This window comes from Emys orbicularis, chromosome 7 (genome assembly GCF_028017835.1).
Source record: "Emys orbicularis isolate rEmyOrb1 chromosome 7, rEmyOrb1.hap1, whole genome shotgun sequence".
Taxonomy (NCBI): Eukaryota; Metazoa; Chordata; order Testudines; family Emydidae; genus Emys; species Emys orbicularis.
Genome location: NC_088689.1, coordinates 10,745,331 through 10,770,490, shown reverse-complemented (window position 1 = coordinate 10,770,490; position 25,160 = coordinate 10,745,331). Strand labels below are relative to the sequence as shown.

The 25,160-nt window shown below is 42.2% G+C and overlaps 1 protein-coding gene across 3 annotated transcripts; it reads right to left on the bottom strand.

Annotated features, from left to right (window-relative positions):
* Positions 1–158: 158 nt before the first annotated feature.
* On the bottom strand, positions 159–23,129 carry ACSL5 (acyl-CoA synthetase long chain family member 5). 3 transcript variants are annotated; one of them, XM_065407104.1, is made up of 20 exons: positions 22,974–23,129; positions 22,096–22,204; positions 20,017–20,081; positions 19,815–19,916; positions 19,311–19,410; positions 17,698–17,876; positions 15,493–15,525; positions 15,147–15,198; positions 14,177–14,250; positions 13,326–13,403; positions 9,512–9,646; positions 8,754–8,888; positions 7,259–7,354; positions 5,891–5,963; positions 3,998–4,086; positions 3,796–3,912; positions 2,844–2,987; positions 1,303–1,404; positions 719–790; positions 159–299 (listed from the first exon to the last, which is right to left on the bottom strand). In XM_065407104.1, the coding sequence occupies exons 1-20, from the start codon at positions 23,127–23,129 to the stop codon at positions 159–161; spliced, it is 2,052 nt and encodes a 683-aa protein (XP_065263176.1). The 3 variants fall into 3 exon arrangements, with proteins under 3 accessions (XP_065263176.1, XP_065263177.1, XP_065263178.1); XM_065407105.1 differs by lacking the exon at positions 719–790; XM_065407106.1 differs by lacking the exons at positions 19,815–19,916; positions 22,974–23,129 and having other exon boundaries at positions 22,096–22,198.
* Between the last annotated feature and the right edge of the window lie 2,031 nt (positions 23,130–25,160).

Sequence of the window (25,160 nt, the reverse complement as noted above, 5' to 3'; positions counted from 1 at the left end):
AACCAAGGCATAAAATTGGCAAGTATAAATATATCATCTTCCTGTTAAGATTCCTCTTGCTCCTCTATTCAATCTTGTTCTCAGTAGGTGACTTACTGTCCTGAGGAGTGCTTTGGTATTCCACAGAAATCTCAATGGGTGTTTAGAATGCCACCCTATTATTCCTGCATATTTGCATAGAGGGCTTCAAGTTGGGTCTGAAAGTATTTAGAGAGTTCTGCTCTTTTTGCCTTCAGTGTTGGAGTCAGGAGTCCCTGTTCAATAGTGAACATCTCTGGATGAATGTAGATGTCTTTAACCTGAGTGTAGAAAGACAGACATTTAAACTAGCTATCAGTGATGTGCTAGAAAGTGTATTAGCACCATGATAAACTGAAAAGCCACTCAATTTCCATATGGATAGGTTCTTTACTAATGCGGTTCAGGACTAGTTTAAGCTACAGCAATGCATACTTCCCAGGCCTTTAGCAGCCACTGTTTGCCTGTGCTAATGTCTGTTACAGAAAGTTCATAATCCTAAATAGAATATCAGGGTTGGAAGGGACCTCAGGAGGTCATCTAGTCCAACCCCCTGCTCAAAGCAGGACCAATCCCCAACTATTCTTCCCCCCCCCCCCCCATCCCTAAATGGCCCCCTCAAGTACTCAACTCACAACCCTGGGTTTAGCAGGCCAATGCTCAAACCACTGAGCTATCCCTCCCCACCCCAAATACTCACTTGTTCAAAGGACTTAAGGCCAGCTTCTCTTCCTACTTTCACCATGTCTTCTAAAATAGCTTTTTTCAATACCTAATATAGACCAAGTTGAAAAACAGACCATGTAATACAGCAAGCAGAAGTTTAAAACTACCTCCCTTTCTAAATCCATGGTGGGGTAGTGGTCCCATTGTGAAGTTCTGCTTAGAGGTGTTGGATACTTACCACTCAGTACTGTGTTCAGAGCCCTATAAACATTAGCCACATCCCCATGAAGGCCAGTAGAGCATTATCCTCATTTGCCAGATAGGAAGACTAAGGCAGTGTAAGGATTTCCAAAGCCCCTGTGGCAATGGCAGAACCAAGATTGGAACTCAGGCCTGGCCACCTCAACCCAGTGCTTGCTCCAGGACATACTCAAAACAGTTGTGACTAAGGACTAGCAACTAGTATTTTAAATGGAAGCTTAAAATTTAAAAACCTCTAAAGACACTAAAGAAATATCCTAAGTCCACATTAAAGGCAGTTTCTGCAGGACTATTATTCTCTGCAGCACAAGTATAATGCACCCAGAAGATACAATCTTAAGATAAAAAGGCACTTACTGAATTTTTGTGAATTTCTTCAGATGAACCTTTTATTCCAAGTTTTGCTGCAAATTTTGGAAGTACCTCAGGGTCAGGAACTACTACACCCACTAGAGAAGACTGTGGAAAGAGTCATGTTTGGAACAAGATGTATGATGTGAAAGTGTCAAAAGTTTAATGCAATCCTGTTCAACATTTAACTGTTGGACTCAGTACAGGAGTCAGACCTAGAATCTCAACCCAAAGAGGCTTTGCAGAACTATAGGGTTCTCACTTTGCCACCACTGATATGGACAGAATACATGCATCAATTTAAAAAACAGTGGCAATCATTGCAGAAAATTCTTTTCCAGGTGTCTGGCTAGCAAATCTTGCCCACATGCTCAAGGCATAACCGATCACCCTGTTTGGTATCAGGAAGGACTTTTGAGGTCAGATTGGCAGAACACTTGGGTTTTTTTGCCTTCCTCTAACAGCATGGGGCACTGGTCATGGGCTGGTTTTAACTAGAGTAAATGGTATTCTCTGTAACTTGAAATCTTTAATCACAATTTGGAAACTTCAGTAAGTCAGCCTGGGTTATGGCCTTATTGCAGAAGTGAGTGGGTGAGATTGTGGCCTGTGATGTGCAGGAGGTTAGACTAGATCTGGGTTCTCAAACTGGGGGTTGGGACCCCTCAGGGGGTTGTGAGGTTATTACATGGGGGGTTGCAAGCTATCAGCCCCCACCCCAGACCCTGCTCTGCATCCAGCATTTATAATGGTGTTAAATACATTAAAGTTTTTAATCTATAAGGGGGGCTCACACTCAGGCTTGCTACGTGAAAGAGGTTACCAGTACAAAAGTTTGAGAATCACTGGACTAGATGACCATGATAGACTTTAAGGCCAGAAGGGGCTAAGAGTCTAATACAATTGCCTGAGTCCTCTGGATAGGGTGAGTGTTACATACACCAAACTACTTACCATTTGAGTTAGAGTTTTGCATAATTTAAATCAGCTCAAAGGGTGAGCTACAGTTTAATGGCTTCTCCAAATCAGTCTAGCCACCCAGCTTATGCTCTGGGCACCCATTTCTTAAGAGTGATGATCACCCTCTGGTTTAAGACTTTTCAGCATTGGTCTAAATGCTCCCATTGAAGTACATGGGAATTTTTATCAACTGCAGTGATATCACTTAGGCAACTTCTGATCACTTGAAACCCACACAGATATTGAATCACCTCCCAGCCTACTTAGAGATCACAAAAATTGTGAGATAGCATCCTGACAAACACTGCTGAAGAGAAGATTCCTGCCCTCTAATGGGAAGGCTAGTAAGCGACAGCCTGGTTAGCAGGCAGAGTTTAAAGCCTAGAGTCCACTAGTAGTCTGACCTCTTGTATATCACAGGCCAGCTATACCCCACAGTGGCTCTGGAGGGGAAGCTGCAGCTTGTACACAGAACGAGCTTCAGAGGAATTTATGGGTCTGAAGTACTCAAGGTAATGCTTCAGAAGGCCCAATTCTTAGCACTCATTTCTTATTTAGGGAGTAAAGCACTCAAAGAAGCAGTTTACCTTTAAACTCTCCCCATGTACAAAAACTTGCGCTACAGGAGCACTTCTGATGTAGACATTTTCAATCTTCTCTGGTGCAATGTACTCTCCTTGTGCTAGCTTAAAGATGTTCTTCTTTCTGTCAATGATCTTCAGAGTTCCATTCTATGGTAATGTTTTAATGTTAAGGTATTTCCTAATATTTAGAGTCATTCCTTCCCCCCACAAATTAAAGCTTGCTTCTAAAAAGCTGACCTACTCCCTTTTGCAAATGATTTCATTTTTGTTGCATGGAATCATGTGGCTTGTCTCAAACAGCTGCATCTTCACAACCCCACAGAGAAGTTGAGAGGTACTAATTGGTTCAGAGAAACTGATTAACTTAAGCCCCAACTCCTCAGTTATTCTTCTAATTATCTCAGAAGATGATTAGGCAGCACCTTTATTTTCCTCTTTATTAAGAGAAGATCTCACCTTGCCTGATCATTGTGAAAGCAATGGCATGTTCTGGAGTTAAATTACTGGCCTGACAGGTGTTATTTGAAGCCTCCCTTGTCTGAGCTAATTGGTCTTGGGCACTCCGCCCTCATGCAAGAAACTTTAAGTTACTGGCATCTTTGTTTAACCACATATTGTACCAATCAGTAGTGAGAAGGGGTCCTTAGATGGACTCTACACTGACATCTAAGTTTTGATCAACACTCCAATTCTATGTCTATATTATCTTTGTAGTATGCCAAAGAAAGCCCCCCCCATTTAACTTGTTAGAGTTATCTGGAGTATATATCCAAAAGAAAGATGCTTAGGCCTATCTTTAACAGTTTGGGAAGATATTAGTATTATGTACCCTACAACAGTCCAATACTTTTTGCCTTCACTACAAGTTTAGTAGTGATCATCACTTCCCCAAGGTTCCTCAGCCAGCTAGGGAAGTGTTCCTCCTATAGCAGGTATTAAACCAGTGAAAACTTACTGGCATCCATTTCCCAATGTCTCCAGTGTGAAGCCAGCCGTCCATGTCAATAGCTTCAGCTGTTTTCTCAGGATCCTTTAAGTAACCTTTGAAGACATTTGGTCCTTTAATGCAGACCTACAGCATGCAAACAAGAGATTTGTCATTCCGTGTAGCATTGCAGCAATCCTCACAGCATCACTCCAAAGACAGGTTTGCCTACCTCTCCTTCATTATTGGAAGAGAAATAGTTCATGTCAGCCACATCTTCTAGTTTTAGGATATTGCAGGGTAGAGGTGCTCCAACATGGCCTGCATGAGAAGTTTAGGCAGATTTTATTTGCAAGATCTAACCTTTTGCAGAATCCATGGGCGACTTCCTCACACCCTCAAGGTATTTTGAGGGAGTCAATTTAAAGTCAGTTTCAACTTTAGAGAGACTGGAATTCAAACCCTTGAGATTCTTTCAGCCCCCCCATAAATTGTTTTGGAGTTTCTAAACTGTGTACTATACAAGGTAGGAAAGTAATGGTTGGATCAGGGATGTTCTTCACTGCTGCAGGAAAACAAACCCAACAGATCTTGATTAAAGGTGAAGAACATTTTAGCTGCCAAGTTATTCTTTATGCTGAAACTATAGAATCTCCTACATCTATTGAGATAGAAGTCATTGGTCCTTACCACTGATTGTTTAAAATCTTAGGACATGTGTAAGTTAGTTTGCTCCCGCCATCTCATGTCCTGGCAGTTTTCTAATTTAGGTAATAATTTCTGCCTAAGATCCCCCTGCTCATCTTTTCCAATTGTATTTGAAATTTTACCCTGTCCTAAGTCTCAGCTACTGTGTGCTGGTAAATGGATTTCTGCCTAGTAGTTTCGATTCATAGTGATTAAGTGATCCAAGTTGGATCTAGCAGTTTCCTGAATAATGGTTGTATTGAGGCTTAGTTACCCAATAATTAGCTTGTTTTATTATGAGCAACAATAAAACAGCTCTGCATTCCTCCAGGAAGATACTGAATCAAGATCCATTTTATATTCCATGTTGTGCAGAAACACCTAGCCACGTAACAGTGCCTCCCTGGATGATGTTTAGGTCCCTACCAAATTCATGGTCATGATTTTAAAAATTGTAAATTCCATGATTTCAGCTATTTAAATCTGAAATGTCAGTGTTGCAATTGTAGGGGTCCTGACCCAAAAAGGAGTTGTGGAGGGGTTGCCAGATTATTGTAGGGGGTTGCAGTATTGCTACCCTTACTTCTGCGCTGCTGCTGGTGGTGCATTGCTTTCAGCGCTGGGCAGCTGGAGAATGGTGGCTGCTGGCTGGGAGCCCAGCTCTGATGGCAGAGCCACTGCCAGCAGCAGTGCAGAAGTATAGTATTGCCACCATTACTTCTGTGCTGCTGCTGGCAAGGTACCACCCTCATAGGTGGGCACCTGGCCACCCAGATCTGAAGGCAGCAGTCAGGGTGGCAATATTGTGACCCTCTAAAATAACCTTGCAACCCCCCTACAACTCCCTTTTGGGTCAGGACCCCCAATTTGGGAAACACTGGTCTCCCCTGTGAAATCTTTATAAGGAGGGTAAAAGCACACAAAAAAGACCAGATTTTGCAGAAGGATACTAGATTTCATGGTCTGGGGGCACCTTTTTCATGGCTGTGAATTTGGTAGGCCCTTATTGGGTTTTAGAAGAGATATTGGAGATTCTGGGTGAAGTGTGACCAAGGAAGATATGCATGTGCGCTTTGGTCCTTTACAGCCTTTTATGCCCAAAGAACACATTTCTATTCTTCGGCCCCCAACAGAACTATACCATTAAGCCACCAGGTCAGTAAGTTCGTGCTTAACAGAAGAGATGCTATTCAGGCTAGCAAGCCCTCCCTCATAGAAAAGGCAAAGCAAGGTTACCTGGTGCTAATGGGTGTTTGAGAAGTTGTGTGCACAACAGGGCAACAACCAACTGAAAGAGTATTTAAATTCTGTCTACCAGGTGGGAATCAGGGTGATCTTTTCAAAGGCTCCTAGGACAATTTAGTTGCCCAACACCTTCCATGGCAGGGAGGCATCTGCCTTTAGCAGCTTCAGGGAAGACTTTCAATCTCAACCATACCTGTTGTGCAATCTCCAGGCACTGTGAAAGTGCAGCCAGCTGCACATTCTGTCTGACCATAGGCTTCAAAAATCTGGATAAGATGGAAACAAATCTCCTTTTAGTGTTGGAGTCTTTGTGCGGTCCCTGCTGTAACATAAGAGTTGGGCCCATCTGTAGAGTGTCAAGATGCACTTTACATGACCATATGAAGTATTTTGCCACTTCTGGCATATCCAGCCTTTGTATGCAATAGACGCATATAGAAAAGAATAATAGTGTACAGCTATTGTAAAAAAAATCCAGATCCAATAGCCCACTGTTTTGGTAGGATCAGAATTTTACCACTGAGAAGGTTGAGCCTACATCCAGTTCCTTCATATAAACACAGAATTCCTAGTGCAGGCCTCTGTTAACAGCTCAAGTGCCGATTTGAGCAGAGAGATCCCATCTAAACGCTTCCTATTGGCAAGAAAAAGTTAAATCTGTTTCCTCCCTGAGCTGAGCTGTCCAGACTCCTTTCCCAGTTCCCTCCAGAGCCATTCCCACCACCCACACCCTGCATAGAGCTAGTGGTACACTCCTGCCACAGAGAACCCTGCATAAAGTGGCTGAAGTGCCAACACTTGCAAATAGGGCATGTTGCTAAAAGACTCCTGGCACCCCATTACACTCCCCTGCACATTGACTGCTGTATTGCAGAGAGCATCTGCTGGAGGGAAGAACTACTCACAACATACCACAAAAAGTTTGTGTTCTCCCCTTGCTATACTAATGCTACAGCATGGGGATTGCAAACTTAATTTGCAGAGAGGAACATGTGCAAAAGAACAAGTCTTAATAGGATTGTGGCACTACAAGAGGCTTTAAATTCAGTCATCTGACTTACTGCTCCTCTCCACCCTTTGCTTTCTATTTGGAGTAAACTTTTCATAGCAGGGAGTCTTCAGATTTGGCTATATGAAATGCCTGACAGTGTCAACCTTCCAAGCAACCTCATCCTCCACTCATTCAGGAAGAGGCCCTTATTCTACATAGCACTAACTCTAAAGATTGTAGGATGTTGGATCCAGCTAGAAAAGTGCAAGTACATAGATGGGGAGAAGAGTTTTAGTGTGATCAAGAGTCAATGATGTAGAGTGTCTAGAACGGAGGTCTTTTAGTGCAAAACTGTTTTCTGCAATGTGGAATGCTATGGCATTTGTCTTAGCTGCACGCTGAGAAGTCCATACTGCATACAAAAATAATCCCCCACTACACTCAGTCTGGGCCAGTGTCACTTGTCAGTGAAAGTGCCATCTAAAGTGTTCTGTCAAATCAAGTCTGAGAAGTTGCCATAGTCTCAGAGAAGAGTCTGCACCACGGAATAAGATGGCAAACATGGCTCACCTGACATCCCAATGCTCCTCTGAGAAGTGTCAGGACAGAGGGAGATATGGGGGCAGCTGCTGTTACCATTATACGCACTTGCCCACCCATGGTCTCCTGCAAGAAATGATTAGAGTAGTCAAAAAGCAGAGCCTCATCCATCTATAGGAGTCAAGGGTTTGTTACTCATCAGCATGTTAGCAGTATCTCATTTTAAAGCTGTGTACAGGAACCTATGACTTCATTCAAGGTATGCCCGTTTTCTTGATTTCTTCCTCCCCCTCTCCTTAACAGCAACCATTGCCACAAGCAGCTAGCAAGTCATTGTCCAAGCCACACAAGCCCTCCAAAAGCAGCATACCACTTCTTGAACAGAATTGAGTACTGCTCCAGCTAATGGAGGACTAAGGCTTAGTTGCCATTCGTGGAAGGGAGAGGATCACAAGACACCAACAGGTCCTCCTATCTAACAGGCATCAGTGGTGCAAGCACCAAGCTGCTCAAAGGGAAAAGTTGAGACATTATTGTATTCTGTCCCACTTGGCTCTAGAACATGGTAGCTACTTTTTGGAATTACTTCAAGGCAGCCAAGTCAAGTCAGATCAGCATTCCTCTCCCCACCCCCCAGCTGATTTGGCAAGGGTCTCAGGGTGCTTTTTAAAGTGCCAAGAATTACAATCTCAAGTGAGGTAGCTACATGTAACATTCAAACTGGAGGTGGAATGCTTGTCATTTATCCATTTTACATGGCCAGCCAGTGATCACTCAAGGATTAGATCTCTACCTTCATCTCCTGCTTTAGCTTCCAGATCTCATTCCCTCCCCTATCCATGCTGCTATTGCCCCAATTTGGTTGTTGATCCAGTGGCTGTTCACTCTGAACAAAGAGCTAGGCTATTCTCCTCTTAGATGCCAGACAAGTATCTGGTGTATTACACCTTACACTAATACTACCATAAGGAGCAGTCAACAAGGATTGGACACTTCTAGATTTTAAAGAAGCAGTCCCATCTTCCAGAAAGTTCAGTTTCAGCTCAAACTCTGCCTTCAGACTAAACTCAGGGGCACAGTATATTTTCCCCAGACACTTCCGTCCAACTGGAACACAGCAACTCAAAGTTGCATTCATGCATGTGTGTACAATGAAGTTAATCACTGCAAGTCTAATAGTTTTACTGTGTTGGTTTGAACTATTACTATAAAACAGTGTAGTGTTTGAGACATGTCCTTGTGTGTAATTCACCTTCGTATTACACGGTTCCCATTCTGGGCCTGATCTACAGATGTTCCAAGTCTGCAACAATACAGCCTGGTTCTTCAGCTCATGTCAGACTCCTGCTTTCAGCTCTGATCCAAGGTAAACAGCATTACAGTGGATATAGTATGGTTTTTTGGCTTACCATACTGTTCTAGCCTCTGCTTATCTCCAGCAGCTCATCTATCACCTTATTTGGGCCTGGAGCGGTTACTGTGAATATGTTCTGTTACACAAATTATGTTCATCTTTGAGACATACCTGGACTTTCTTAAAGATCATTTTGTCCCAGATGCTGTCATTTCGGAGAATGCCCTTCTTCACTTCGTCCAGTTTTCTGGCTAATGCAAAGTTGAACAGAACCCGTTTCAATGGATTCTGTGCACCACTTTGTATCTGCAGGTAAAAAGCTGTTTAAGTGAGTTTATTCATGAACTCACCAGGATATTTTCCCTCATGATAAAGAAAAAAACATTACTTTTAAAAAATTTGAAGGGTGCTAGATTCAGTGTCCAGTGCCATCTTCCTCCATTTAGAGACAGCATGGACATTGGGAAATATAATGGTGCCACTTGGTGTAGTGGTCACCTCAGCCATGACCTTGAGGGACTGCCTTTGTGGTAGATTGGGCCATGCAGACTCTGCATAGAATGCCATGACAGTAAAGACTGCCAGTAGGGTTTGTGTTTGCTTTAAATAAAAGCAGACATTCCTGCCATGAGTGTTAACAGTTGAAAATCCACATTTAATTTGATTTCATGGGAAGTATGTGAGGTATTTCCATCTAGGAGCTACAATCATGACCCACAAGCCCCCGCATTGTGCTAGGGGTTATAAAGACAATGCTCACTCCTCTAATCAGGACCTCTGCCCCCCCAACGTGTGGGTATTCAGTACATTTAATTTAAAGCCAAGTTTCCAGTGAGTGCTAAGTTGTGTGAATTTGCATGTTGGAAGCAGATTTAAGTGCACATCCCCCTTCATGTAAATTCATCTGGGAAAGCAGCAGCTTTTAGTACCTTGTCATAGATCCTGTTGAGCAGTCTTGGTACTGTTGGAAACATAGTCGGCTTCAAGGTTTTCATGTCATCTGTTAGTAGTCTAATGTCTCCTTGGAAGAAACCCACTCTTGCGCCACTGGAGTACATTATAGTCTAGAAAGTAAATATACAGAGAATGAGCCTAGTTCTGGAAGTCCTTGCTTGGGGTAAGAATTCCCAGCCTCATAGGACTAGGAGTCTCAGAACAATTAATGAGTTTAAGGTTATGCAGGCTTGTCATGTATCTGTAGCATACAGCTTCCTTGGAGGAGTGAAATAATTATCCTTTGTGCTCATGCACCCCCTGGGAGCAAAGGATGAAATCACTTAATCTTCAACATATCCCCATTTTAAGGATGGGCAAGTTACTTGTACCTGTTAACCAAATGACATCCCTCTTGTAGGTCTAGTTTCTATCATGAGATCCCAGACTGTAGTGGAACAAGTGAAGAAACTGAATTGTGATATTAAGATCTTTTTAAAAACACTATTACACTCACTGCTATTTTCTGAGCGCTAAGGGCTTCCTGTATTCAGTGTTCTTTAGAAGTATTAAGATTCAGTATCCCTGACATTTAAGGCTTACCATTTCCATTTTACAGATAGGGAAGTGGAGGCAAAGGGGCCAAGTGACTTGCTCAAGGCCATTGAAGTAGTTCAGGAATCAGGATTAAACAGAAGGCGAGGTTGGGTAGAGTGTACTTTGTGAAAGGTTATTACAATATGGTCCACATGTAATGTGGATTTGGACTTCTGGATCTACTCTGGGAGGATTTATTGCTTCTGAAGGGCTATTAGAGTTAAGGGATGTTTTAGCAGTGTCATTTGTTTAGGTGTTTTCTTAGTGTCCTCTGCCCTACACTTTGCAATGGTGTGACAGTGTTGCTTTAAGGTGGGAAATACCCACCATCAATCCCTTCAGAGGTAGCAGATACCAAGCAGGGCTACGTTTGTCAGATGTAATTCTGACAAAGGTTATTTACTTCATTCAAATTGATTGAAATGTGAAAATTAATGAGAGTGAATCCATTTCTCAGTGGGATCAATAAAATCAGGACTGGCCTGAGATCATGCCTTAGGAATAGAAGAGCCCTCAGTTCCTCCTGTGACCCCTTACTTTCTTTATCTTGCTCACATTCAACCCCTATTGGTTCAGGCCCTTGATACAAGGGGCTCTGGCTCAAGGCCTGTTATTTTGGGAATATTAAGGTGTTGCAGGTGAATGCTAGAGAGTCAGTGTGATAATCTAGACCCATGTTCACACCTTACATACTGTTCTAATATATTTTGTACAAATTACACCTAGTAAGGTCATTTGAAAACTCAATTTGCTGATACATCATACAGGGGAATCTTTGCCATATGTATTTCAACATGTTCCAAACTCCATGGCTCTGTCCAAACAGATGTTGGCAAACAGGTCTGTCCTAAAACAAAGGAATGTGTGCTGTGCTTAATTTGCATTTAAGCAAGAAAAAAAAAGTCAAACAGGAAGGGAAACCAAGGAAGCTCAAACAGATGAGCAAGTGTATGTGGAAGGATGTTCCCTGCTGGTTATCTCCTAGTGCCCAGCTAGAAATTTTTCTAGTGAGGGACTGAAGCTATAAAAAAGGAGGGACAAACATCTCAAGGCACCCCTTCTCTCTCCCTGCCCATCCCATACGCTGCATTCATTGGACTCTGGGGAGAGGGGTCCTGACCTACAGGGTTTTGTCAGTAAGATGGCTCAAGCAAAGCATCTCACCACATGCTTTTAATCTAGTCATTTAAGCTAGCAAAAATGTAACCCAAGTGGGGCTGGCAGACTGTACTATGCAGACACTTGCAAGCTGAAAGACTGCACAATCCATGTGGGAGCTACTGTGGCAAGGCATTGTAAGGCACCCAAGGTTGCAGGACAGAGGTGACATTAATCTGGATCATACCCTGCTAAGTCAGTCTCCTGACCTGTGCTGCAATGTTTTGTAATTTGAGATATTTACAGGTACATGTGTTCACACATCCACAGAGGGTTTATAGTACCTGTTTGAGTGATGCACCAGTTTGTCTACCCACATATGTATTTAGATTAGGGCTGTCAACTGCAGTTAACTAATGTGATTAACTCAAAAATTAATTGCACTGTTAAATAGAATACCAATGGATATTTAAATATTTTTGGATTTTCTACATTTTCAAATATATGGATTTCAATTACAGAATTGAAAGTGTACAGTGCTCACTTTATATTTGATTACAGATATCTGCACTGTAAAAATGGTCAGATGTATGAGCTGAATTGAAAAAGACTAAGTACTGTAGTGCTTCTATGATGAGATTGCACAACTGACAAATGTAGGTTGTTACATAACTGCACTCAAACAAAACAATGTAAAAACTTCAGAGCCTACAAGTCCACTCAGTCTTACTTCTTGTTCAGCCAATTGCTAAGAGAAGCAAGTTTGTTTATGTTTACTGGAGATATTGTGAAGAAGCAGGCAGCATTGTCACCTGAAAATGAGACCAGGAATTCACATGGCACTGTTGTAGCAGGCATTGCAAGATATTTATGTGCCAGATATGCTGAAGATTCACACGCCTCTTCATGCTTTGGCCATCTTTCCAGAGGACTTGCTTCTATGCTGAAAACACTTGTTAAAATATAAATGTGTTAATTAAATTTGTGACTGAACTCCTTGGGGGAGAATTGTAGGTTTCCTGCTGTTTTACCTGCATTCTGCCATATATTTCATGTTATAGCAGTCTCAGATGACCCAGCACATTTTAAGAATACTGCATTTTGTCAAATTTACAGTGACAAAGAAGATACCAATGTGAGATTTCTAAAGATAGCTACAGCACTTGACCCAAGATTTGAGAATCTGAAGTGCTTTCCAAAAATCTGAGGTGTGGAGCATGCTTTTAGAAGTCTTAGGAGCACACTGATGTGGAAGCTACAGAACCACCAAAACAGGGGAAAACAAAAAAAAACAAACAAAAAACCCAAACTTCTGCTGGTGGCATCTGACTCAGATAATGAAAATGAACATGGGTTGGTCTGCACTGCTTTGGATCGTTATTGAGCACAATGCATGTCCTCTGGAATGGTGGTTGAAGTATCAAGGGACATATGAATCTATCACATCTGGCATGTAAATATTTTGAGACACTGGCTACAACACTGCCATGCAAATGCCTGTTCTCACTTTCAGGTGACATTGTAAACAAGAAGCAGGCAGCATTATCTTCTGCTAATGTAAACTATCTTGTTTGTCTGACATTGTCTGAACAGTGCACAATTTTAGAAAGCAGACAAGTTAGGACACCATAGACTACAAGAGATGTCGAGAAGGTGAATTGGGCAGGCTATTTACTTTCTCAGAAGAGTGTAAGAAAAGCCACTCTGAAGTTGGACAGATGCCTTTAGAAAGGCATCACGTTAGCAGCTGAAAGAAAAAGTTTAGATAATGTGTAATGTAGCCTGCAGAACTAGTTGCCAAAAGTATTTAGTTCAAACCTTTGGCAAGTTTAAAAGAATGTATATGAATGTTCTGATTAGTCATAGTTACATTTGTTTAGTGGTTGGTATATGCCCTGGAGCATGACTATTAATATCACTAAATAATGGTTTTGAAGGTTGCCCTATGGACAATCTGGTATTGGCCAGTCACATAAGTCAGTAGCTAACTGTGATACTGAGTTAAGTGTGCCATTGTAGGTCTGGTTGCATGGACAGAACTTCTACTAGATCATTACAGGAAGGACCTTGGTATAGAACATAAGGAAACAAATTAAGGGCTTGGTTTACTCTTACCTGTACTACTCTCTCAAACATGTGAGCCAGAGGAAGATAGGACACTGAGATGTCTGAAGTCTTGCAGTCAAATGTAGTCTACAGTGAAACAGAACAGCATTGAGGTGGGAGATGATAGTTATGCCACAGCATAGAACAGAATTCAGCAGATCTAGGTTTAACTGCTATATTGAAGTGGCAGGTAATTTTACACCTGCTCAAACCTCTGAGTAGGCTGGAGAAGTCAGAACTTTGGTATTTCTCCCCCCCCCCCCCCCAAGTGATCTGTTAGAGACCACTGAAGTTAGCATGGGGGACAGAGGGAGGATGGTGGCCATCTGCAATTCCTGAAGTCCCTGTTTAGTAGATTTCCTCAGCTTGGTTTGGAGCCAAGTCAGGCACTGTTGAAAGAGTGGGATTTGGGCGGGGGGGGGGGGGGGAAAGAGAGAAGAGAAACGAGAAGAGTTTGGTCTTCCTTCTAGGAGCATGTCTAACTTTCCTGAGTGTCCTTGTATAGACAAGCCCTAAGAAAGGCCCAAGATGGGAAGTTCAGATCCAATCTGAGCAGCCAGGATTTAGATGTTTCAGATCTTGTGGTCTGGCTCAGATCCATTGCTAGGACCAACTTCTCATTTCTGTAAAATTAGTGTTCTGGCTTTGGACAGGAGTGAGGTTAGTTGTCTTGGCCTGGTCTGCAGGGGAGACTTGTCCATTTCAAAGTCCTGCACACAGTGTAGGCAGATTGTTAAGTTGACTGTGGCAACTCAGGAGGACCTGAATAGTTTTGTGAAGCTGGGTGGCTTAGACAGGATAACAAGCCTCCAAGGGAATAAACACCAAGTTAGTCTGCAAACATGAAAGCAGCAACTTACCTCAGTACTTTTAAGGAAAGCAGCAGCATTTGCAACAACGTTTTCATGTGTGAGCATGGCTCCTTTTGGGTTGCCTGCCAAAGATCATGGGGAAGAACAAACTCATGGCAGCTGGAACCACTAGGGATCGGGCAAGTTTTGTAGTTTACATTTGGCTCAGTCACACGTACATTTGCAAGCCCTCAGGGGATTCATTTGTGGTATTGGACTCAAGTCAGGTTTCCATATGTAACTAGTAAGTCTTCACTAGCAATGTTAAAGCGTTGCCACGGCAGTGCTTTAATGCAGCTGTGTAGTCATGGCACCACACCCCCACAATGGGAGTAGCTCCCAGTGCTAGTGCTCTGTCTACACTACCACTTTACAGCACTGAAACTTGCAGTGCTCAGGGAGGGTGTTTTTTCCCTTTGTAGTCTTGAGACAGAGCTTTTGGATCAGAGATAAAAACCATCACTACATAAGCATTACATCTAATGCAAGTGTACCCAGAACATGGCCTATAGAATCTTGAGGTGCAGTCTAGGAGTGTCTCCAGCTAGGCATGTTTTAAGTGGAGGTGAGAGCGGCAGGTTTAAGGGATAACATGTCCAAGATGGAGGGCCAGCTTCTTAGACTGGTGGAATTATTCACTTGAGTGGAGTTGCATGGATGTAACAAAAGGAGATTTTTGGCTCATGTCTGCTATCCCTCTACAATGGCTTCCATTTTTATAGTTGTAGTGTAGTGTATGAAGCCTCCTGCAATTATTCACTACAGGATGACAAACCAGGAGAGGCTCTCATTTGATTGCAAGTACCATCAAGCAGCTTGCTTATCACAGAAGGAAATTAGGTTTTCTGCGTTTCAGGTCTTGTGATGTTGAGAGGGGATACTGGAAATGTCTCAATAGTCTCCCCGATCCAAGGGAAGAAAAATTTAGATAAACAAGACAGACTTTTTAGTGTCTGAATTCTACTTGTTAGTTACTTACCTGTTGTTCCACTGGTGAAACAGACAATGCTAAGATCCTCAGGTTTAGGAGGCTAAAGAGAGGACAAAAGAAGCAGTGTTAATTTCATAATCCAAAGGTTTTTTTTTTTTTTTAAATCCTTTGCCCCACTACTGTAGTGTCCAAGCACCTTCCAGGTAAGAAGCCAGTAGCCAAATCCCTGGTATTTCTCCCCTTTCCAGCAAGGCTCTGCTTGGGTTCAGTTTTATTTTGTAAGAGTTCTGAGGTAGAAAGGAGGGGGATCATTGGTGGACTTATGATGGAGAAGCCTCTTCAAAGAGGCAGGTTTTGCAGTGCTTTCAGAGAGTATTAAGTTTCAGTAACTTACAACAGGTTCTCTTAAGTTGTTCCTGCCCAGCTCCTGTGTCAAGATAGATTAAAAAAAAAAAAAAAAAGACATCTTTTAACACTTATTGTAATATCAGAATGTAAATGCAATGCAAGCAGGTGAAACAGGCCAGATGGGGCATGTGATTATTTAGCCAGCATGTGTTTTGCTTGTGTCAATGAGTTTACACCTTGACAGGCACTGGGCTTTCCCTGCACTTCCACAGCAGTTACTGCAGAGCCCTCTTCAACATACTGCAGAGCCCTCTTCAACATACTCAAGACAATTAAGTACAAAGCTGGCTGTGAAGCATTTCAATGGATCTCACTAAACTGGTGACAGCATGGCAGATGAAATTCTATGTTAGTGCATAGCAGAAAAATAATTCCAACTGCACATACAAAAATGGGGTCTAAATTAGCTGTTACCACTCAAAGGTTACGTCTACACTTACCGGAGGGTCTGGCGGCAGGCAATCGATGTTCTGGGATCGATTTATCGTGTCTGGTTTAGACGCGATAAAATCGATCCCGGAAGTGCTTGCCGTCGACACCGGTACTCTAGCTCGGTGAGAGGCGTATGCGGCATCGACGGGGGAGCCTGCCTGCCGCGTCTGGACCCGCGGTAAGTTCGGACTAAGGTACTTCGAATTCAGCTACGTTATTAATGTAGCTGAATTTGTGTACCTTAGTCCGAAGTGGGGGCTTAGTGGGGACCAGGCTAAAGATCTTGGAGTCATTGTGGATTGTTCTCTAAAGACATCTGCCCAGATGTAGAACAGCAGTCAAAAAAGCTAACAATGTTAGGAACCACTAGGAAAGGAAAAAGATAATACCATGGAAAATATAATGTCACTATATAAATCCATGATACAGTACACAAGATGTGGGTGTGTGGGGTTCTGGTTTTCCCATTAAAAATAGATTAGAATTGGGAAAGTACAGAGAACAGAAACAAAATGTAAGGGTATAGAACAGCTTCTATATGAAGAGAAATTAAGACTGGGACTATTCAGTTTGGAAGAGACAGAGGGATAGTATAGAGGTCTATAAAAATCATGAATGAGTGGAAGTATTATTTATCCCTTCTCATAAGAACTGGGGTCACTCAATGAAGTTAAGCAGATTTAAAAAAAAAAATTCAAGATGCAGTCAGTCAATCTGTAGAACTTGTTGCCAGGGGATGTTGTGAAGGCAAAGAGTATAACTGGGTACAAAAGAGATTAGATATGCTCATGGAGGATATAGCCATTGCTAGCTATTGCCAAAATGGTCAGGGATATAACCCCATGCTCTGTATTTTCCTAAGCCTTTGACTGCCAGATGTGGGGGAAATGGACCATTTGATAGTTATCCTGTTCTATTTATTTCCTCTGAAGCATCTGACAATGGCCACTGTTGGAAGGCAGGCTACAGGGCTAGATGGATCATTGGTTTTACCAGATATGGCCACTCTTATGTTCTTAATATTCCCATCCACAGAGGCCCAGCAAGCTTGTGTTGGACCCCTGTACTGCAAGTTTTACAGCCCATGCATTTTACAAGTTACAGCTCCAGAATCTTGTGTTTGAGATCTCCAGAGCTAGCTTTAATTTCAATTAATTTCTGGAGAGCATGAGGGAAACGCAAGAGGTGGTACAGACCATGTACCTTAGGTGGCTAAGGATCAAGAGCTGAAGAAAGTCTGTCCATTCGAACAGTTTCTGCAAGGCTTACCAGTTTGATTTGGACTGAATTTCTTATTCAAAAAAGTCTGTATGTTGTCATTTAAGGGAGCACAGACTAACCCCCAACATTGCTATTGTATTAAAAACTAGACATCTGAATACCAAGTCAGTATGCCAGCTTAAATGCATATAAAGAGACCTTTGTAATATTAGATATCATCTTTAGATGCAACTTAGGAGTGTTGTATCTCCTTAATAGGTGGTACATGACTGAGCCACTCTAGGGAAACTCCAGTTGCCAGTGTAGCAAACATGTTCCCAGTGTCTGCATTGCACTAGTCAATACATTGCTGTTTCTTCAGTGGCATGAACTAGCGATCTGAACGTTCAGTCTGAAGCTCTCAAGCAAGCAGTGAAATGGAACTCTGGCTTCAAATCATTGACTGATCATAGCGTTAAAATCCTTCTCTTACCAAGTAGCTGTATTGACCTTTCCCTGAACAGTCACCAGATAGGCTGTAAGTGAGGGGTTCACATACCTCAGCTTCCTGAAGAGACAGGATCTCAACTCCTTCTTTGGCACCTTTATCCTTGAGCTCATCATCAAAGAGATCCATCAGAATGATGGTCTTCAGACCTGGGATCTTCCCTTGCTCACAGTTTTCAAGCAGGACTTGTGCCTTTTCAGGTTTGTCACAGATCACCATGGAGATGTCAGCTACAGAAAAGAGAGCCCACACTTCAGAAGCCTGATCCACCTCTTGCTGAAATTATAGGAGCCCTGATCTGACCCATATTGAGATTTATTAGCCATGATTGATTAGAAGTTAAGGGAAATTCAGGTTCTGTCCTTCAGATCTTTCAGCATGTTGAGTTCTCATTTGAAAGGTTGCAGCCAAAGCCAGTAGTTGAAGTTAACAAATGCTCTGCACTCAGTTGCTATGGTTACAAGTCTGGGCCTATACTAATGGAGTCATACCAGGGCTGAATTTTGACTTATGTACAAGTGTCAGCCCTGCCCCACCCCTCCCCCAAATGGACTGTACATTTTAGTTGTACATGTAGAAGTGGGTCTTGGTAGCTGGAGGGGGGGGGGGAAATCAGCAATAAGTATTTACAGTGGGATTTTCAAAGTCACTCAATGACCAATTCCAGCCTTGGACTTAAGGAAAGAAAGTTGATTGGCATTAAAACTTTATCCCCTGTTTAGAAGTTACATTTTAGCCATGTATCTTGAGGAGTATTGGCCTCAAATACTTGGAATTTACAGAAGCCTTTTACATGTGGTTTTAGTAATTCCATGTTGTGGTAAGACAGCAATGGAACACTAATGAGCAAGCGACATGTTCAGACGCAAATGAACCTAATTAGATTACTGCTCTGTTGTCCCAGGAGACAGAACCTGTTGCTAAGGTTAGCTTGGCTTGTAATTTAATTTGTAGTGATTTTACAAGTTGACTGATGGTCTGATTCGGTTTGGCAATCCTGCATTTGATTTATTTGAACAGAGAGAAAGTTCTGACAAGGAAATAAGCAAGATAAAGACCAGTGGAAGAATCCGTCACCTAAAGGGAAGACTTGAAATAGACAAGAGGGCGTTCACTCATTTTACTAACTTTGGCTGTAATCACGTTGACAGTTTTGTATTCAATTAGTCCCATAGGATCTCAGGCATACTTAAGTGTTGGCAGGATTGGGCCTTAGTATTATCCTGTGTTTCAATTTAGAGTCTCACCTCAAACTATGAGGATACTGCACTAGTTTGCTTTTCCTAGTTGGAGAAAGTTTTGTAGGGGGTCTCATTAATAAGTGAGATACAGATGACCCAGTTCTTCCCAGGTAGACTCAGTCCTTAGAATCTAGTGGACAGTCACCAAATCTTAGTACAAGAATTCTCCCAAGAAATGCGGTGGTAGACCTATTGCTCAGATCATGTCATCTTACAGGATGGGCATTGAGAAAGTAGTGCTAGCTACAGGTGATGTGCTGACAGTTTAGGGTGGAGTTGCAGAGCTAGAAGTGAAGAGGTCTAGGTTTGTTAGCTAGTGTAGGTCTAACTACTATGAAACCTGAAGCAGAAGAGGAGCATTGTTAGGTCAGTGAAAATGGAAAGGAAGAGTTATTTATTGTGAAGAGTACATAAGGTTTTTACCTTTGTTAATAATAAATACAATGGCATCTGGCCCCAGAGTGTCATAGAGTGGAACAGCAACCATTGAGTAAGTGTAGCAGGCATATTCTGAAATGATCCACTGCACAAAACAAGAAATAGCACTGTTAGAGAAGCAACCACCCTGAGTTTGTTACCCGAGATGTATGGCAGTTCAAATGCTTTTGCCAGAGCAAGTTTAGTAGCCCCTCACACATACATCTAGTATTGATTTGTATATGAACCGCATGTTATGGCAGCCAGAACCCAGATCTTCATGGTTAGTCCTAAATAGCCACCTGGACTAGGATTAGCAGATACAAAAAGGTGATTGGAAGGAAGACAGATAATCAGTTCTTCTATGGGTTCAGGCTTTAACTGTTCTCAGATTGCCACTTGGAGCCCAATCCAATCCCTACTTAAATAAATTGGGGGCCACTCCACTGAATTTAGACCCCCAGGAGTGCTGGACAGTTGCCCATTGCTAGGGTTCTGCTTGTCACTTACTTCTGGTCTATTTTGAGCAAAGATGCCAATAAATTGGTCTGGTGAGGGTTTACATCCTTTGAACAAAAGCCCTGATCCCAGGTATTCAGCTCTGTCCGACACCTGCAGGAATAGAGGAAGTAGTTTTGGCTCATTACCACTGGAGACTACTACAGTGTGCTGATCCATTCTTTGGACGGTATACAAAATAAGTGGAACTAACCTGTTTGTAAGTCAACCACTGATATGGCTGTTTTGGTTTTCTGTACCCCAAACACGGTCCATTTTCTACAAAAAGTTGGGAAGTTTGTTATGAAAATTTACATACAAGTTTTATATTCAAACTGATCTTCATTTATTGGGTGGTCTAAAAGATGGAAAGTGCCTTGTTGGATCAATCTCTGAATCAATCTTATGTAGTTACTCATGTAGTTAAGTGTTTTGCTAGAATCTTTAATCCCAAGAAGAGACTGCACAAGAGGTCAATCTTCCAAGCAATCAGGGAGAACTACAAGAATGTGTAAAGGTAACTAGGAGGAGAGTAATGTGTGTGCCCCATAAAAAGGTGGTTTCTTGGAAAGTCATTTGTCTAGAGAGCAAGAGAGTTGGGTAGCAATTAGCCAGAATTGAGGTACTCCAACTCCAGAAATAGAGACATACCAGAGACTTGAGAAAAATGGAGTTTTAGTAACATCTCTGGCAAATTGATCTTCAGGACAGATCAAGAGTGTTCAACTATTGATTAGAGTTCTGAATGGCTTCTGGCTGTGATTGTCTCTTATACCCTTTGATATTTGCAATTTTTTTGGGATTTCTTGTAGTTAAACACCTGTTAACTACACCTGCATGCTGCCCCCTATAATGAATGCATTAAGAATTTAGCATGTGTCACCTATTCACTATTTTCTAAGAACTTTCATTCACCCAGTTAGGGAGCTGCAATACCATCCAATTCTGCTGGCCATTCACAGGACTATTTTAAAAGACAGACTGACTCTTACGGCCATTGCACATGTTGTCCAAAGTCAGGGTCAGTTCATGACTGCAGATAAAATTGGCTAAATCAAATAACTTTCAACATGTAATTGGCCATGCAGTCTCTAGCTCAGAGTCATCTTATCTGGAAAGCGAAGTGCTACCTAGCTACAGTGCACTTTGAGTTTCAATCAGATATCTGGACACAGTAGTGGCATCCTCTATGTATTAGAGTTCAGGTTCTTTCCTTTATACTAGGCTGTAGAGACATTAAAATTTAAGCTTATGATCTGATCCTCAGTTAGCAAACCTGAATGTCACCTTCAAACAAAGAGGGCTTTTTGATTGTACACACTTAGCTACAAACATACACTACTAGTAGTTCCCACCCACTCATGTTGAGTAATGTGAAACTGTAGGCTTGTGCACTGAGCCACAATGACCACCATTACCCATACTTTGCACTACACATTTCCCACTCAACTAGATGCACAAGATGCTAAAAAACAAAGTAAGTGACTGGAAGTGCTTGTCTTCAGAATTCAGTTGCATATGAAGAGTTTACACACTGCTTTTGTACTTTTTGTAGTGGACTAGTTTGTTCAGCAATGAAAAGAATTATTTCCTAGCATAGTATTCTCCCAAGGCTTTATACATGAGCCATAGGCTGCATTAACACTAAAAAAATTCACATCTCCCCCCGCCCCCCAGTAGTGGTCAAGTGTCCTGAAGGCACAGACAAATTTTGTGTTGAATCAGAAAAACCTTGATTCATCTCTTATGCCATAGCCAAATGTTTCCAACAGTAGTGATGGAAGCTTCATTGCTTTGGACTGTGGAATTAGACTGGACAAAAAGCTTTTTGTCCAGTCTATTGAAGGCATTCTTACATTGGCAGGATATTAAACGATCTGAAACGGTCTGATCTAACAAGTTTACTGAGAGGTATTGGCATCTTGAGAGCAATTTGAAGGGGTATGAAAGATGGCGGTACTGTTTATTTGGATACTTGTGAATCTGAAAGGCTGATTTATTCCTTTATTTAAGGAGTTACTATCCCAGGCTTTTTAGGTCTGGTTTGCTGTATTTAAAGCATGGTCTTGCTCTCATTGAGGTATGTGGCTTAGCCCCTTAGATTGAATTTAATCAATGCACACAGTCAGAACCCTCTCAGAGAACGTCCAAAAGAGACAATTTAGTTGGACCTAGACTAGACAATAACATCTCTTCTGGCTTTAAGTCTACGTAGCTGGAACACACTAACACACTAACTTCTTATGACCCACATGAAGTACTTAAACAACTTTGAGAACAATATCCTACTTACCAGACACATGAAGTCCTCTTTGGAAGGCCTCATACATAGTTTTGGCATCCTCATAGTAATAAGCAAGCAGCTTGTTCTCTGGCAAGAAAGTACTTCTTCGGGCACCTCCCTAGGGTCAGAGCACATGTTTGTAAGTGTTGTTACAGAGCAGTGAACTGAAGGTCAGGTGTGTGACAGGCAGCTACTTCCTCCTCCAACCCTCTCCCCAAAACCCTTTGAGGGGGAGCTTTAACACACAAGCCTACAATCAATTAGGAGGATTTAACTTCCTCCTAGAGTTCTGTCTGCTTGCTCAGTGGGGATGAATCCATCCACTATAGTCTCCAAGACTAGAAAGCCACCTTAAGTTTAGGTAAATTTACTTCATCCTCCTTTATAATCAGACAGCCAGGGTGTTTGCAATATTTCAGAATCTACCAGTTGTGTACTTATTTTAGCCTCAGAGCTGACAGGTTATCAGATAGGTATTTCAATGAACTCATCAATACATTGAGTAATTGCCACTAGTACCACTCAAGTGATCTAGATGTTGCTTGTTTTGTCACAGCTAATAACGGCCCACCCCTTATTATGGGCATAATATTAAAGTAACAGTGAATTAAGAGTTTTGAGATTTACCCAAGGTATTTCATGCTCCTACTCCCCATAATTTTAGGCCAGATCTCAGATTGGAGGACTGAAAGAAATTCCCCTAGTTTAAGTCACCTTTGTTTTTTTTATAGCTCCCATAAGAAACCCACGACAAAAAATACAAGGCAGTTTTTGTTTTGTTTTTTAAAATTAACTTTTACCTAAGGCAAAGTTTTCAGTTGTGCCTAGATCCCCTTGAAAGTCAAAAAGAATTAAGCATTTTACTTATTAAGCAATGTGAGCATTACCTGAATTCCTATTGACTGGTTGTTCAAGTCAATAGGAGGTGAAATGGTCTTTGGTCTGGTTATCACCCATAAGAAAATTGTAGCTCCAAGAGTAATAAGGCCAATCAATGCTGGTGTTGGGAGTGGTGAAAACAAGAAATGAAGTATCCAAATCATGGTGCTGGATCAGCACCACCAGGGTGTTGGACCTGAGCAGAGAAACAAAAGGTTTAGCAGAGTGTTATGGCTTCCATGATTAATGTGAATAGCTATTTTAAGAACAAAATAAGATGCAAGATGTTTAGACAGGTGCAATTGGTGCCAAGTAGCATGAATCAGTTAAGTGGGTTGCCTTTGAAGACATCCTCTTTCAGTATGTAATTGACACCATGCTTATGCAATGCTGTAGGTCCACAAGTTCTCAAGTCACCCATCCAGTAAGCCTACTCCATTCACTGTGAACACCAATAGACTCCTCACCTCAGGAACTAAGATAAAGAAAGTTAAATGGGGGAAAAGCTAGGAGATTCTTTGAGAAAGTAACAGACCTTCTAGATAAAGGAAATGCGGTGGATCTAATTTACCTAGATTTTAGTAAAGCGTTTGATACTGTGCCGCACGAGGAATTATTGGTTAAATTAGAAAAGATGGGGATCGATATGAAAATCCAGAGGTGGATAAAGAACTGGTTAAAGGGGAGACTGCAGCGGGTAGTACTGAAAGGGGAACTGTCGGGTTGGAGGGAGGTCACCAGTGGGGTTCCTCAAGGTTCGGTTTTGGGTCCGATTTTATTTAATCTATTCGTTACTGACCTCTGAACCGAATGTAGGAGTGGGCTGATAAAGTTTGCGGATGACACAAAGTTGGGAGGTATTGCCAATTCGGAGAAGGATCGGGATATTCTGCAGGGAGACTTGGATGACCTTGTAAATTGGAGTAACAATAATAGGATGAGATTTAATAGTGAGAAGTGTAAGGTGATGCATTTAGGGATGACTAACAAGAATTTTAGTTATAAGTTAGGGACGCATAGGTTGGAAGTGACGGAGGAGGAGAAGGACCTCGGAGTCCTGGTTGATCGCAGGATGACTATGAGTCGGCAATGTGACGTGGCTGTGAAAAAAGCGAATGCGATCTTGGGATGCGTTAGGCGAGGTATTTCTAGTAGGGACAGGGAGGTGCTGCTTCCGTTATACAAGGCGCTGGTGAGACCTCATTTGGAGTACTGTGTGCAGTTCTGGTCTCCTATGTTTAAAAAGGATGAACTCAAACTGGAACGGGTACAGAGAAGGGCCACTAGGATGATCCGAGGAATGGAAAACCTTTCCTATGAAAGGAGACTCGAGGAGCTCGGTTTGTTTAGCCTAACCAAAAGAAGGCTGAGGGGGAATATGATTGCTCTCTTTAAATATATCAAAGGGATTAATACCAAGGAGGGAGAGGAATTATTTCAGCTTAGTAGTAATGTGGACATGAGAACGAATGGATATAAACTGGCCGTGGGGAAGTTTAGGCTTGAAATTAGACGAAGGTTTCTAACCGTCAGAGGGGTGAAATTTTGGAACAGCCTTCCGAGGGAAACGGTGGGGGCGAAGGACCTCTCTGGCTTCAAGATTAGGCTTGATAAGTTTATGGAGGGAATGGTTTGATGGGATAACGTGATTTTAGTCAATTAGGCATTAATGTGCCATCGCGGGTAAAATGAGGGTCCGGCTGTAGAATCTTGCCTGTATGCTTGGGGTTCTGCTGATCGCCATATTTGGGGTCAGGAAGGAATTTTCCTCCAGGGTAGATTGGCAGAGGCCCTGGAGGTTTTTCGCCTTCCTCCGCAGCATAGGGCAGGGGTCGCAGGCTGGAAGATTCTGTTGTGGGTGGGTCAGCTTTTGTGGCCTGCATCATCCGGGAGGTCAGACTAGATGACCATATTGGTCCCTTCTGACCTTAGTCTATGAGTCTATGAGATTGAGAGGAAGAAGTGGTTTCATTAGGACTGGGTGATTACCACTATTGAAAGAAGTGGAAAGATTTGGAGGGGCTAGAGGCCATGAAGTTTAGCCAGATCTTGCCCCAAACTGGTTCAGTAATGCAGTGAGTTAGTAGAAGCTCCAGACTGAACAATGAGAGGGGAAGAAAGGCAAGAGCTGGAAGCTGCTTGTCAAAGGAGTTCAGTGGGGACTCCCACCTATCCTTAGTCCTTTTACAAGAGTG